This window comes from Lycium barbarum, chromosome 3 (genome assembly GCF_019175385.1).
Source record: "Lycium barbarum isolate Lr01 chromosome 3, ASM1917538v2, whole genome shotgun sequence".
NCBI classification, from domain to species: domain Eukaryota; kingdom Viridiplantae; phylum Streptophyta; class Magnoliopsida; order Solanales; family Solanaceae; genus Lycium; species Lycium barbarum.
Window position 1 is genome coordinate 2,507,038 of NC_083339.1, and position 17,022 is coordinate 2,524,059.

General features: G+C 33.4%; 1 protein-coding gene across 1 annotated transcript; it reads right to left on the minus strand.

Annotated features, from left to right (window-relative positions):
* Positions 1-5,120: 5,120 nt before the first annotated feature.
* On the minus strand, positions 5,121-5,639 carry LOC132634390 (uncharacterized). The gene has a single exon (XM_060350648.1). The coding sequence runs from the start codon at positions 5,637-5,639 to the stop codon at positions 5,121-5,123; it is 519 nt and encodes a 172-aa protein (XP_060206631.1).
* Between the last annotated feature and the right edge of the window lie 11,383 nt (positions 5,640-17,022).

Sequence of the window (17,022 nt, forward strand, 5' to 3'; positions counted from 1 at the left end):
TTCAATATCTTATGTTTTAAGTGGTTGGAAGCTAGTACCGATTTAATTCCTCTTTTTTGTTTCACCTTTTTTTGTGTGTTTTTGCTTTCCCCACATTTTATACGAATGGATAACTTTTAATCTGCCACGTCGTTATTTAACGAGATATTACTTTCAAAATAAAAATAGAAAAAATAAGAGGTTCCTCGTAAAGTTTAGATGTAAAAAAGATAAGTTTAATGGGCAAAACATGTACAGTCAAACCTCTCTATAGTGGCACGTTTGTCCAGAAATTTCATGGCTGCTATAGTGAGGTGTTGTTATGCATGTATGCTGGCATTCGATATTTAGATCTCATTTAGCTTTTATAAATAAAAGTACGCAAACAATTAACTTTTTGTACTTTTTATGTTATAAACGAAAACAATATACTTGTAATTTTAGAATCTCAATTGATTTTCATATCTCATAAATTAAAAATTGAAAAGACTAATAAATTACTACTAAATCCATAACTAGTTGTATCACACGGATAAGGAATTAAAATCTATGGAACATATGCATTTTAAATTAATTGAGAATTTAAATATTTCAAGTTTGACTAAAGAACTCTACAATTTAGGTTATTTCGTAAATTCTAGTCTCTTAGTGATAATATAATGCTTGAACTGACGAAGAATTTTGTCCAAACTTTCAGCCAAATGTGATTCAATAGCTTTTCCTTGAAAGCTGTCTAAGTGCTTAACAGTTGACTCTTCTATCTCCAAGTAGCAGTAGGTTGAGGTTCTTTATCGACGCATTTGTTGTCACATAATATATTTCTTACAAAATATTATTACACGCTATTTGAGTATGGTTGTTATAGAGAGGTAATTTTATAAAGAGTGTACCGCTATAATGGATGTCATTGCTGTTATAGGCAGAATATTGTTATAGAGAAGTAAAATATAACATGAAAAATCGTTTCAGGAGAAAATCAGGCTGTTATAGTGAAATGTTGTTATAGCGAATGATAATTACAGAGAGGTTTGACTGTATGTATGTTTCTAAAAGAAAATAGAAAGAAATTGAAACAAGTTAGAGCTTGTTTGGATGGGCTTATTTTAAGCAGCTTACAAGATGTATAAACTAGGTGAAATGGGCCCAATTATTTTTTTGAGCTTATTTTAAGCACAAAATGACTTTAAGCTGGTCAGCCAAACACTCAAAAATGCTGAAAACGGCTTATAAGCCAATCCAAACGGCCTCTTAGAGCCTGTTTGGATGAACTTATGCCTATAAGCTGCAAACAGCTTATAAGCTAAAAAAAAAAAAAGTTGGAGTAATCTAACTTATTTTTTTTTTGCTTATAAGTTATTTTCAGCTTATAAGCTACTTTAGATAAGCTAAGTCAAATGAGCCCAATTATTTTTTTAAGTTTATTTTAAGCATAAAATGACTTTAAGATGGTCAGCCAAACACTCAAAAAAACTGAAAACAACTTATAAGCAACTTATAAGTCAATCCAAACGGGCTCTTAGTTGAGAATTTGCATCCTAAGCAGCCAAAACAAGACAGAATCTGGTTCAACCAATGAAATGAAGCCACAGCTTGCAGGTGATGTTACAAAGTGCACGTGCATTGAAGTTAATGGACTCCTCTCTATTTTCATTGGCCACTGAGAACCATCTTATGTTGGCAATGTAAGATCCGACAAAATGATAAAAATGGTCCTTTAATATAGTCTTAAATATATTTTGAGCAGTTTTGCTTGTTTAAATTTGTCAAAAGTGAATGTTTAATGAGCAAAACTGTAATCAATTATTAAATACTTAATGAGCTTCATAAGAAAGTCTCATCAAATTCTAGAAATTACTATACTAAAAATTACACTAGACACGAAAAATAAATAAAACTAAAGTTATAAAAAATAGCATATCAAAAAAGCTGCATTACACTCTAAAAATAGACAAAAATCACAATTTATACTTCAAAATGCAAGTTCCCACTAAATCTTCTTTTTCATAATATCAGTCAAGTCTAACAAACGAAATATTTGACGAATGCAAAAAATATTCATTCTAGACAAATTTAAAAAACTAAAATTGCTCAAAATATATTTAAAGAAATACTTTAAACTTGCTCTCAAAAATAAAGAACTATTTCAGTCATTTTCTTTATAAGATCTTCAACAAATGTTACTTAATGCAGAAGACAAGTTGGGCCAAATATACCCCTACCATTAGCAAAGTTTCAAAAATACCTTTTATTTCTAACATATTCCCACATAAGCAAGTCTAGTCATTGGAATTGGATGACATGGACGCTACACGGCGTTTAACTTATTCTATGTGGTGCGTATGTGACAATTTAAAAAAAAAAATCTAGAAAATTGATTTTTTTTTTAAAACAAATCTGAATAAAAATGGCTTTTATTAAAAATCTGAAACTTTTTTATTTTAATAAAACGTGTTTTTTAAAATATATTCTCGAAAATTGGATACTTTATTTAAAAAATTTGGAAAATGATTTTTTTTAAATCTAGATTAATATCTGACAAACTGATTTAAAAAAAATATTTTCCAGATTTTTTAATAAAAAAATCCAATTTTCCAGATTTTTTTTAAAAAAAATTGCCACGTAGGCACCACATTGTATAAGTTAAATGCCATGTGGCGTCCATTGTCACCCAATTCCAATGACTAGACTTGTTTATGTGGAGATATGTTAGAAATGAGGGGTATTTTTGAAACTTTGGTAACAGTTGGGTATATTTGGCCCCAACTTGTAAAATGAGGGGTATATTTGACTACTTTAGCTAACTGAAGCAAAGTTAACTAATAAACTAAAATAGAGGGATATATTTGACCCTTTCCCCTAATAATGTAAGGCCCTATAACGGGCCCAACAATTAACTTTTATTTTTGTTTTGGTATTTACAAAGTGGGAAAAATAGAATTTCTTTCTTAAAGTTCAACTTTAAATATGAGAATGAAGAATAATTTCGTCTCCTTTCGTACTTGCGCGTGGCATCTTGCTCTCTCTTATATTGGATTGTATTTGTTATGGATTGACACATTTGGAAATGATTTGTTAGTATATTTATTAACAAGAAAAGTTAATGTAAAAGAGAGAATGTAGTAACGAAAATTGATGTGGTTGAAATTAGAGTCATTCATATTAATGTTTTAGGTTTCCCTATTAATAATATATTTTATTATTGAAAAGGAGTGTCACTTTGAAAGACAATTATGTAAACCCAATCATATTCTTGTAAAAAAATGTTAAAAAGAATTTATATAGATCCAAGATGGTTAAAAGAATTAGGTTATATCTAATTTCTCATCATATTTATGTTTTTTCTCCATTAAAGGAAATTTTACTCTTTTTAAGTTTAGCAACAAATATATAGAACACATATTTCAGAAAATTATTTTTCAAGAGAAAATAAATAATATTTGAGAACGTAATATCAAAGTGAAATTATCAAATATGTGAAAATAATTGAAAGTAAATGAAGAAATTGGAAGGAGTTATTATGTAAACTTAAAAAAGGAATATTGATCGAAGATATTGTGATTGTTGTCATCAAAAAGAAGAATATTAAGTTTATTTCTGTTAAAGTAAATTTAAGCATAAAATGACAGTTACATAGACAAAGAAACATTGATCTTTAAGGAACTGAAAGAGAAAAGTCTAAGTAGTGATATGTTGAATTGAATGTTTTGGGAAAAAAATTCTATCCCTTTTTCTTCCTCTCATTGTTTTACAAAATATAAGTCAAATAAACCTTTAACCCTAAAATAAAAGGGATGATTGAAAAAAAAAAAAAAGGGTAAATTTTGTTAGTCTTGAGAGGCAAATTTGAGCAATTTCTTCAACGATAAGCGCATATTTAGGACCAACTTTAAATTGAGGGTAAATGTGTTCTATTTCTCATAGTTGAGGGACAAATCTAAGTACGTCCAGCAATAAGAAGGGTACATTTAGGATGAAATTCAAACGGAGGGCCAATTAAGTAATTTTATTTCCTACGGTTGAGAGACATTTTTGGCCATTTTCCCTACCGTTTAGCATTCAAAGTGGTGATGTGATACTACCTGATAGAATCAATAGTGCCATTTGAAGTTAAATTTCATTCCTAATCATTAAATATCTTTCAAGCACTATTTATTAAATTTTCTAATCATTTATCATAGTAAAATTTGTTTAATTTTTTTTAGATAAAACAATGCTAAATTACTCCATTTTAAAGTTATATGATCATTCTTATACTTGTCCAATTCATATTATACGATATTTTTGCTTTTATACTTTCTTTTTTGGTAATTAACCATTTCCATTAATTACTAGTATAAACATTACAAAGCTTGTAGCTTTTATACTTTAATACAAAATAAATACTGTTTTACATAATAAATGAATGAAGTATTGATTTTTTTCTTTCAAAATTTCCTATTTAGTAAGTGTGTTTTTATGTAACCAAAAAATCATAGTATTAAATATGTATTATTTAATTATAGAAAATGTCGTAAAAACGCATATTACTTGTTAGGGATGATTGAGTTTCTTAAAAGGTATGCTCAAGCTAAAAATACTAAGATAATTATACTAAAGTTGTATAATTATTTTCTGACATTTATTAAGTCAGTATAATTTCTTTCATGTTCTCTAGTATAAGAGATCCAAATGTGTAGCAAAGAAAAAATCCAGATACTTCTACTTGTCAAAGCTGACAAAATGGACAGCATGTGTCCTTTTCAGACGTTTTTTTAGCCATACAATTAATTCTCAGTGTAAAAGGATATAATAGTCAAATCAAGTGAAACTTTATTAAGCAGCTACACTATAGCAACCTGTAAAGCACTTTATGACTGAGTAAAAAGACAATATTGCCTTTGTCGTCTAAGAGCTTCACTCTTCCACATTCTACTAGACTAGAAATAGAAAAATAAGTTTAATGGGCAAAACATGTACTTCCTCCGTTCACTTTTACTTATGATGCATGTTAAAAATAGATTTTCACTTTTTTTTGGTAACTAAACTAAATGTATTATTTACCAAGTGAACAATTCAGTACAAACTCCCAGACAAATTGAACTACTAGTCTCAAATCTATCTCATTCAACCAGTACACTCTATCCTCCTATACATAGCTACTTTCAAGGATAGTAATTCATTTGGGCTAACTTGGCAGCAATCTTCCTATTCATGGATGCACGAACAAAAACTTCCTGGATAATTTGTTTGACCAAAGCCTTGTCTTCCTTCTGTCCTTGTGAGAACACCCGAACATTTCTTTCGAGCCATATATGATAAACAGCCCCAAATAGACACATCTTATAGATATCTGCCTGCACACTTCGACCAGATGCGTTGCTAGTTGCCCACGATTTCTCTTCTTGCCATCGTCTTACAGTCCTAGTTATGCTTTGCCATTTCAGGAGTTTAGTCCATACTCTCATTGAATAGGAGCACTCAAAAAATAAATGATTATGGCTCTCGTCCATGTTATCACATAGAGGGTAGGTAGCTGAATCTATTATTCCCCATTTCAATAGTCGGTCCTTTGTGGCCAGCCTTTCCATTAACGCCAACTGCAAAATGAAAGTCCATTTTGGGCAGCTGAGGTTGTTGCACGTGAGTCTCCTCCAGTCAACTTTAGGGAACTGACCCCCCATCAAAGTGTACACTTTTTTTATAGAAAACTTGGTCTGTTGCATCAAAAATTCTTCATCCCATGAGATAGCATCCAAGTATTTTTTTGTATTGACGATCTTATTTATCATCCAGGATGCTTGTTTGCTTTGAGCATCCCACACTGATCCCTGCTTTATGTAGATTTTCACTTTTATTTGTCATTTTTAACATATTAAGAGAAGACAATTTATTTTTTTCTGTTTTACCTATGGTATTAATTACTTACTTCAAAACATTTTTTAAATTTAATAAAAAATATACACCAATTAATATGGGTACATTGATAAATTATGCACTTCATTTGTTATTTGTTAAACAGTGTGAAAACTCCAAAATGAATAAGTAAAAGTGAACGGAGGGAATATATATTTTTCTAAAAGAAAATAGAAAGAAATTGAAACACGTAAAATTGAGAATTTGCATCCTAAAGCAGCCAAAATAAGAAAGAATCTGATTCAACCAACGAAATGAAGCCACAGCTTGCAGGTGATGTTATAAAGTGCACGTGCATTGAAGTTAATGGACTCCTCTCTATTTTCATTGGCCACTGAGAACCATCTTATGTTGGCAATGTAAGATCCAAGAAAATGATAAAAATGGTCCTTTAATAAAGTCTTAAAATATAGTTTGAGCAGTTTTGCTCGTTTAGATTTGTCAAAAGTGAATACTTGTCAATTAAGTATTTAATGAGGTTTACAAAAAAATCTCATCAAATTTTAGAAATTACAATACTTAAAATTACACTAAACACAAAAAATAAATAAAAATAAAGTTATAAAAAAATAGCATCTCAAAAAAGTTGCATTACGCTCCAAAAATAGACAAAAATCACAATTTATACTTCAAAATGCAAGTTCCCACTAAATCTTTTTTTTCATAATATCCGTCAAGTCTAACAAACGAAATATGTGACGAATAAGAAAAAATTCATTCTTGACAAATTTAAAAAACTAAAATTGCTCAAAATATATTTAAGAAAAAAACTTTAAACTTACTCCCAAAAATAAAGAACTATTTTAGTCATTTTCTTTATAATAAGATCCTCAACATTATATATATATATATATATATATATATATATATATAGAGAGAGAGAGAGAGAGAGAGAGAGAGAGAGAGAGAGTATATGAATGTTTATATATAGCGATATAGAATAAATATAATATCTATACATCGATGATACAATGAGCTGCATAAGACAAACTAGATGCATGGACTTTATATATGGATTATTTCCCCAATAATAATCTGTTTGGTTGCTTTTGCGGCATTCACCTTTATCCCAGGTTCAAATTAAAACTGGTAAGATTTTGCTTTTCAAAACTTGGTCTTTTGACTTGCAATGAAAAGGTAAAGAATACAACAACAACAAGCCCAGTATAATCCCACTATGTGGGGTCTGGGGAGGATAGAGTGTACGCAGATCTAACCCCCACCTTGAAAGGTAGGGCGGCTATTTCCGAGAGACCCTCGGCTCAAGAGAGGAGACAAAGAGAGGAAAAGACAAAAGATTAGATATGATCAAGCGTATCGAAAACAATATGAAAGCAAGGAATAACAAAGAAAGAAAGTCATGGTAAAAGGAGAATTAACTGCTATAGATAACTATGAAAATGAAAACAATGAAAGTAAATAAGTTATTATAAACCAACAGATACTCGCAGAAATCAAGAGACAAGAAACTATAGAACAACATAACTACTCTTAAGGGAGGATAGACGCGACTACCTACTATCCTTCTACCCTAATATGAGTCATCCATACCCTCCTGTCTAAAGCCATGTCCTCCGTAAGCAGGAAATGCGACATGTCCTGTCTAATCACTTCCCCCCAATACTTCTTCGGCCTACCTCTACCTCTTCTGAAACCGTCGCTGGCCAACCTCTCGCACCTCCGCACCGGGGCATCTTCATCTCTCCGCATCACATGCCCAAACCATCTCAGTCTCGCTTCCCGCATCTTGTCTTCCACTGAGGCTATTCCAACCTTGTCTCGGATGACTTCATTCCTAATCCTATCACTCCTAGTGTGCCCACACATCCATCGCAGCATTCGCATTTCCGCCACTTTCATCTTCTGAACATGAGATTTCTTGACTGGCCAACACTCCGCCTCATACAACATAGCTGGTCTAAGCACCACTTTGTAGAACTTACCTTTAAGTTTCGGTGGCACCTTCTTGTCACACAACACTCCGGAGGCAAGCCTTCATTTCATCCATCCTGCACCAATACGATGGGTGACACCATCATCAATCTCCCCATTTCTTTGTATAATAGACCCAAGATACTTGAAACTAACTTTCTTCTGTATGACCTAGGTGCCAAGCTTCACTTCCACGTCAGCCTCATGTACTATATCACTGAACTTGCACTCCAAGTACTCTGTCTTGGTCCTACTCAACTTGAACCCTTTAGACTCCAGAGTTTGTCTCCAAACCTCCATCTTAGCGTTAACCCCGCTGCGAGACTCGTCAATCAGGACTATGTCATCCGCAAATAACACACCATGACACCTCACCTTGAATTTGCCGCGTCAATCCATCGATCACCAAGGAGAATAAAAATGGGCTAAGAGCTGATCCCTGATGCAGCCCCATCACCACTGGGAAGTGCTCTAAGTCTCCTCCCAAAGTCCTTACCCTAGTCTTGGCCCCATCATACATGTCCTTGATCGTCCTAATGTATGCCACAGGTACACCTCTAGCCTCCAAGCATCTCCATAGAACCTCTCTCGGCACTTTGTCGTATGCTTTTTCTAGATCGATGAATACCATGTGCAAGTCACTTTTCCTCTCCCTATATTGCTCCACCAGTCTCTGTACAAGATTAATAGCTTCTATAGTTGAGCGCCCCGACATGAATCCGAACTGGTTCTCTGAGATAGACACGCCTCTCCTCACCCTCATCTCCACCACCCTTTCCCACACTTTCATAGTGTGGCTTAGCAGCTTGATCCCTCTGTAGTTGTTGCAACTTTGAATGTCGCCCTTGTTCTTGTACAATGGAATCATTGTACTGTATCGCCATTCTTCGGGCATCTTAGTCGTCTTAAAGATGACATTAAAGAGTCGCGTCAACCATTCTAAACCTGCCCTGCCTGCAGTCTTCCAAAATTCCCTCGGAATCTCATCGGGCCCGGTCGCTCTTCCCCTACTCATTCTACGAACAACACCCTTAACTTCTTCAACCTTTATATTCCTACAATATCCAAAATCACGACACCTTTCGGAGTACTCCAAATCTCCCAACACAATATCTCTGTTCCCTTCATCGTTCAAGAGTTTGTGGAAGTATGACTGCCATCTCCGTCTAATGAGGGCGTCCTCCACTAGTACCCTACCATCCTTGTCCTTGATGCACTTCACCTGATCCAAGTCACGCGCCTTCATCTCCCTCGCCTTGGCTAGTCTGTACAACTTCTTATCCCCGCCTTTGTCCTCTAGTTCTGCATACAGACGTTCAAAAGCTGCTGTCTTTGCCGCCGTAACCGCTAACTTTGCCTCCCTCCTCGCCATCTTATACAATTCCCTATTCGTTCTCCTCTCTTCATCATCCTTGCTGTCTACCAACTTCGCATACGCCACCTTTTTTGCTTCCACATTCTCTTGAACTCCTCCATTCCACCACCAGTCCCCTCGGTGCCGACCACGGCTACCCTTCGAGACCCCCAGCACATCTCTAGCTACTTCCCTAATGCAACTGGCCGTCCTATCCCACATATTGGTCGCCTCCCCACTACTCTCCCAGGCTCCCATAGATCTCAGCTTCTCCCCCATCTCCAGGGCACCCGTCATGGTCAAACTCCCCCATTTGATCCTAGGCCTGTCGTCCACGACCCACTTTCTCTTCCTCATCCTGATTTCCAAATCCATCACCAAGAGCTTATGCTGAGTCATTAGATTCTCACTCGGGATCATCTTGCAGTCTTTACAAAGACCTTTATCATCCTTCCTAAGGAGTAAAAAGTCTATCTGCGTCTTAGCTACCGAACTACGAAAGGTTACCAAGTGCTCCTCCTTCTTCGGGAAACTCGAATTGGCCACCATCAGCCCAATGGCTTTTGCAAAATCCAACAGTGCAACTCCTCCTCCGTTCCTGTCCCCGAAACCCCAATCTCCATGCACATCGTCATATCTCCCTGAAATTGACCCAATGTGCCCATTGAAATCTCCTCCGATGAATAGCTTCTCAGTGGACGGTATACTTCCCATCATCTCGTCCAAATCCTCCCAAAAATGTCTTTTCTCCTCCTCGCCCAAGCCCACTTGCGGCGCGTAAGCACTAATAATGTGCAAAATAAACCCTTCAACAACCAGCTTAATCATCAATCATCATCAACCTATCGCTGACTCTCTTAACCCCTACCGTCTGTTCTCGTAAGTCGTTATCTACTAAAATGCCTACCCCATTCCTATCCCTCGACCTACCTGAGAACCATAACTTATACTCATCCACATCTTCAGCCCTGGATCCTACCCATTTAGTCTCCTGGACACAAGCTATATTAATCCTCCTCTTCTTAAGAATCTTAACTAGTTCGATGGACTTCCCCGTTAGAGTCCCAATATTCCAAGACCCTACTCGTAGACTAGAGACTCCCTTAACCCACCTACCCCCTCTAACCCTCACCCCTATCCGAGAACATGACCCTAGTCCACCATCGTCTACCAAAGCCAGTAAAGCAAGTATAAACTACTCGACCAAGCAGTAATCAATACTAAAACACAAGTTAGTACTAATCTAGATGAAAGTGTAACTACTACGACAAGAACGAAACAAGTAATGCAAGAATGCAAATTAGCATCAAGGATAAAGTACAGAGAATTAACAAATAAAATTTAAAAACCAGAGGTACCATCTCCAGTTAGATAGAACCTGCTGACGCCGGAATCACTGTTCACGCCGAAAACACTGTTCACGCCGGAAACACTGTTCACGGCGGGAAGCTTGAATCTGTCGGACCAGAGAGAAGGAGAGGAGAGAAGAGAAAAGAAGAAAAGGAAGATAAGAGAAGAAGAGGAGTGGGGGTGGGGGTGGGTATAGGGCTGTCACAAACCCTAGGAGAGAGAAAGAGAAAACTTACCTGGAGAGGCCACCGGGAGGTTGCTGGCCGTAGTTTGGGGTGGCCGGAGTTGGGGGTGGCCGGAGTTGGGGGGTAGGGGTGGGGGTAGGTGAGGTAGTTGGGGATGGGGAGAAGACCGCTAGTTTTCCTAGAGAGAGAGAGAAAGAGAGAGCAGGAGGGTAGTTGTGTGAAAAGGTAAAGAATATTGAAGATAATTTGCATAGATTGTTCAAAGAATGCATGAAATGTTCAATATCTTATGTTGAAGTGGTTGGAAGCTACTACCGATTTAACTCCTCTTTTTTTGTGAGTTTTTGCTTTCCACACACTTTATACGGATGAATAACTTTTATGAGGTATTTGACCAAGCTTTTAGAAGAAAATAAGTGCTTCTGAGGAGCAACAAAAATAGTTTTTCAGAAGCTAAAAAAATAGTTTTTGTCCAAAAATACTTTTTTGAAAAGTACTTTTGAGAAAAATACACTTAGAAACACTGTTTAAAAACTTGGCCAGATACTAATTATTGCTAAAATGTGCTTTTTAAATTAATTTACCAAACACAAATTATTTTTAAATTAAGCTAATATTAAAAATTTGACCAAACAGTCTATTAATCTGTTACGTCGGTATTTAATGAGGTATTACTTTCAATATAAATAAAAATAGAAAAAATAAGAGATTCCTCGTAATGTTTAGATGTAAAAAAGATAAGTTTAATGGGCAAAACATATATTTTCCTAAAAAAAAAAAAAATAAGAAAGAAATTGAAACGCGTAAATTGAGAATTTGCATCCTAAAGCAGCCAAAATAAGAAAGAATCTGATTCAACCAATGAAATGAAGCCACAGCTTGCAGGTCAGATGTTATAAAGTGCACGTGCATCAAAGTTAATGGACTCCTCTCTATTTTCATTGGCCACTGAACCATCTTATGTTGGCAATGTAAGATCCAAGAAAATGATAAAAATGGTCCTTTAATATAGTCTTAAAATATATTTTGAGCAGTTTTGCTTGTTTAAATTTGTCAAAAGTGAATTAAATTTGTCAAAAGTGAATACTTATCGATCAAATATCAAATATTTATAAATAAATAAAGTTATAAAAAATAGCATCTCAAAAAAGCTCCATTACACTCCAAAAATAGATAAAAATGACAAATTATACTTCAAAATGTAAGTTCCCACTAAATCTTCTTTTTTCATAATATCCGTCAAATCTAACAAACGAAATATCTGACGAATACAAAAAATATTCATTCTCGACAAATTTAAAAAACTAAAATTGCTCAAAATATATATTTAAAGAAATACTTTAAACTTGCTCCCAAACATAAATAACTATTTTAGTCATTTTCTTTATAATAAGATAAGATCCTCAATAAATGTTACTTAATGCAGAAGACAAGTACTGCACCACACAAACTCCATTAATAAATCTCTTGCCTTCAGTATCTCCATTTCCAGTGGACCAACTCACCGCCATTGTTGAATTCAACAGTAATCATTCACTTGCTCAAAATAGGTTCAAACTCTTCACAAAAATATCTGCTTCTTTAGTTCTTTTCTTGCATAAATGGACCCTACCTGTTCTTCCTCCTCCACAACATCAAGAAACAACTTGGTCCTATTATTAATCCTCCAGAAACAAATGTTACTTAATGCAGAAGGCAAATATTGGCACCAATCAGATTATAGTGTAACAATAAGTATCTTTTTTCATCCTTAATAAAAAAAAATAGAGCTCGAGCTCATTATGAAATCGTCTTTGTAAGGAACATTTTATTCCATGAGATTTTTCGGTGCAAATTCATATTGCCCTAATACGAGCACCAGACTTCAAAATAGACAAAAATCACAATTTATACTTCAAAATGCAAGTTCCCACTAAATCTTCTTTTTCATAATATCAGTCAAGTCTAACAAACGAAATATTTGACGAATGCAAAAAATATTCATTCTAGACAAATTTAAAAAACTAAAATTGCTCAAAATATATTTAAAGAAATACTTTAAACTTGCTCTCAAAAATAAAGAACTATTTCAGTCATTTTCTTTATAAGATCTTCAACAAATGTTACTTAATGCAGAAGACAAGTTGGGCCAAATATACCCCTACCATTAGCAAAGTTTCAAAAATACCTTTTATTTCTAACATATTCCCACATAAGCAAGTCTAGTCATTGGAATTGGATGACATGGACGCTACACGGCGTTTAACTTATTCTATGTGGTGCGTATGTGACAATTTTAAAAAAAAAAATCTAGAAAATTGATTTTTTTTTTAAAACAAATCTGAATAAAAATGGCTTTTATTAAAAATCTGAAACTTTTTTATTTTAATAAAACGTGTTTTTTAAAATATATTCTCGAAAATTGGATACTTTATTTAAAAAATTTGGAAAATGATTTTTTTTTAAATCTAGATTAATATCTGACAAACTGATTTAAAAAAAATATTTTCCAGATTTTTTAATAAAAAAATCCAATTTTCCAGATTTTTTTTAAAAAAAATTGCCACGTAGGCACCACATTGTATAAGTTAAATGCCATGTGGCGTCCATTGTCACCCAATTCCAATGACTAGACTTGTTTATGTGGAGATATGTTAGAAATGAGGGGTATTTTTGAAACTTTGGTAACAGTTGGGTATATTTGGCCCCAACTTGTAAAATGAGGGGTATATTTGACTACTTTAGCTAACTGAAGCAAAGTTAACTAATAAACTAAAATAGAGGGATATATTTGACCCTTTCCCCTAATAATGTAAGGCCCTATAACGGGCCCAACAATTAACTTTTATTTTTGTTTTGGTATTTACAAAGTGGGAAAAATAGAATTTCTTTCTTAAAGTTCAACTTTAAATATGAGAATGAAGAATAATTTCGTCTCCTTTCGTACTTGCGCGTGGCATCTTGCTCTCTCTTATATTGGATTGTATTTGTTATGGATTGACACATTTGGAAATGATTTGTTAGTATATTTATTAACAAGAAAAGTTAATGTAAAAGAGAGAATGTAGTAACGAAAATTGATGTGGTTGAAATTAGAGTCATTCATATTAATGTTTTAGGTTTCCCTATTAATAATATATTTTATTATTGAAAAGGAGTGTCACTTTGAAAGACAATTATGTAAACCCAATCATATTCTTGTAAAAAAATGTTAAAAAGAATTTATATAGATCCAAGATGGTTAAAAGAATTAGGTTATATCTAATTTCTCATCATATTTATGTTTTTTCTCCATTAAAGGAAATTTTACTCTTTTTAAGTTTAGCAACAAATATATAGAACACATATTTCAGAAAATTATTTTTCAAGAGAAAATAAATAATATTTGAGAACGTAATATCAAAGTGAAATTATCAAATATGTGAAAATAATTGAAAGTAAATGAAGAAATTGGAAGGAGTTATTATGTAAACTTAAAAAAGGAATATTGATCGAAGATATTGTGATTGTTGTCATCAAAAAGAAGAATATTAAGTTTATTTCTGTTAAAGTAAATTTAAGCATAAAATGACAGTTACATAGACAAAGAAACATTGATCTTTAAGGAACTGAAAGAGAAAAGTCTAAGTAGTGATATGTTGAATTGAATGTTTTGGGAAAAAAATTCTATCCCTTTTTCTTCCTCTCATTGTTTTACAAAATATAAGTCAAATAAACCTTTAACCCTAAAATAAAAGGGATGATTGAAAAAAAAAAAAAAGGGTAAATTTTGTTAGTCTTGAGAGGCAAATTTGAGCAATTTCTTCAACGATAAGCGCATATTTAGGACCAACTTTAAATTGAGGGTAAATGTGTTCTATTTCTCATAGTTGAGGGACAAATCTAAGTACGTCCAGCAATAAGAAGGGTACATTTAGGATGAAATTCAAACGGAGGGCCAATTAAGTAATTTTATTTCCTACGGTTGAGAGGCATTTTTGGCCATTTTCCCTACCGTTTAGCATTCAAAGTGGTGATGTGATACTACCTGATAGAATCAATAGTGCCATTTGAAGTTAAATTTCATTCCTAATCATTAAATATCTTTCAAGCACTATTTATTAAATTTTCTAATCATTTATCATAGTAAAATTTGTTTAATTTTTTTTAGATAAAACAATGCTAAATTACTCCATTTTAAAGTTATATGATCATTCTTATACTTGTCCAATTCATATTATACGATATTTTTGCTTTTATACTTTCTTTTTTGGTAATTAACCATTTCCATTAATTACTAGTATAAACATTACAAAGCTTGTAGCTTTTATACTTTAATACAAAATAAATACTGTTTTACATAATAAATGAATGAAGTATTGATTTTTTTCTTTCAAAATTTCCTATTTAGTAAGTGTGTTTTTATGTAACCAAAAAATCATAGTATTAAATATGTATTATTTAATTATAGAAAATGTCGTAAAAACGCATATTACTTGTTAGGGATGATTGAGTTTCTTAAAAGGTATGCTCAAGCTAAAAATACTAAGATAATTATACTAAAGTTGTATAATTATTTTCTGACATTTATTAAGTCAGTATAATTTCTTTCATGTTCTCTAGTATAAGAGATCCAAATGTGTAGCAAAGAAAAAATCCAGATACTTCTACTTGTCAAAGCTGACAAAATGGACAGCATGTGTCCTTTTCAGACGTTTTTTTAGCCATACAATTAATTCTCAGTGTAAAAGGATATAATAGTCAAATCAAGTGAAACTTTATTAAGCAGCTACACTATAGCAACCTGTAAAGCACTTTATGACTGAGTAAAAAGACAATATTGCCTTTGTCGTCTAAGAGCTTCACTCTTCCACATTCTACTAGACTAGAAATAGAAAAATAAGTTTAATGGGCAAAACATGTACTTCCTCCGTTCACTTTTACTTATGATGCATGTTAAAAATAGATTTTCACTTTTTTTTGGTAACTAAACTAAATGTATTATTTACCAAGTGAACAATTCAGTACAAACTCCCAGACAAATTGAACTACTAGTCTCAAATCTATCTCATTCAACCAGTACACTCTATCCTCCTATACATAGCTACTTTCAAGGATAGTAATTCATTTGGGCTAACTTGGCAGCAATCTTCCTATTCATGGATGCACGAACAAAAACTTCCTGGATAATTTGTTTGACCAAAGCCTTGTCTTCCTTCTGTCCTTGTGAGAACACCCGAACATTTCTTTCGAGCCATATATGATAAACAGCCCCAAATAGACACATCTTATAGATATCTGCCTGCACACTTCGACCAGATGCGTTGCTAGTTGCCCACGATTTCTCTTCTTGCCATCGTCTTACAGTCCTAGTTATGCTTTGCCATTTCAGGAGTTTAGTCCATACTCTCATTGAATAGGAGCACTCAAAAAATAAATGATTATGGCTCTCGTCCATGTTATCACATAGAGGGTAGGTAGCTGAATCTATTATTCCCCATTTCAATAGTCGGTCCTTTGTGGCCAGCCTTTCCATTAACGCCAACTGCAAAATGAAAGTCCATTTTGGGCAGCTGAGGTTGTTGCACGTGAGTCTCCTCCAGTCAACTTTAGGGAACTGACCCCCCATCAAAGTGTACACTTTTTTTATAGAAAACTTGGTCTGTTGCATCAAAAATTCTTCATCCCATGAGATAGCATCCAAGTATTTTTTTGTATTGACGATCTTATTTATCATCCAGGATGCTTGTTTGCTTTGAGCATCCCACACTGATCCCTGCTTTATGTAGATTTTCACTTTTATTTGTCATTTTTAACATATTAAGAGAAGACAATTTATTTTTTTCTGTTTTACCTATGGTATTAATTACTTACTTCAAAACATTTTTTAAATTTAATAAAAAATATACACCAATTAATATGGGTACATTGATAAATTATGCACTTCATTTGTTATTTGTTAAACAGTGTGAAAACTCCAAAATGAATAAGTAAAAGTGAACGGAGGGAATATATATTTTTCTAAAAGAAAATAGAAAGAAATTGAAACACGTAAAATTGAGAATTTGCATCCTAAAGCAGCCAAAATAAGAAAGAATCTGATTCAACCAACGAAATGAAGCCACAGCTTGCAGGTGATGTTATAAAGTGCACGTGCATTGAAGTTAATGGACTCCTCTCTATTTTCATTGGCCACTGAGAACCATCTTATGTTGGCAATGTAAGATCCAAGAAAATGATAAAAATGGTCCTTTAATAAAGTCTTAAAATATAGTTTGAGCAGTTTTGCTCGTTTAGATTTGTCAAAAGTGAATACTTGTCAATTAAGTATTTAATGAGGTTTACAAAAAAATCTCATCAAATTTTAGAAAT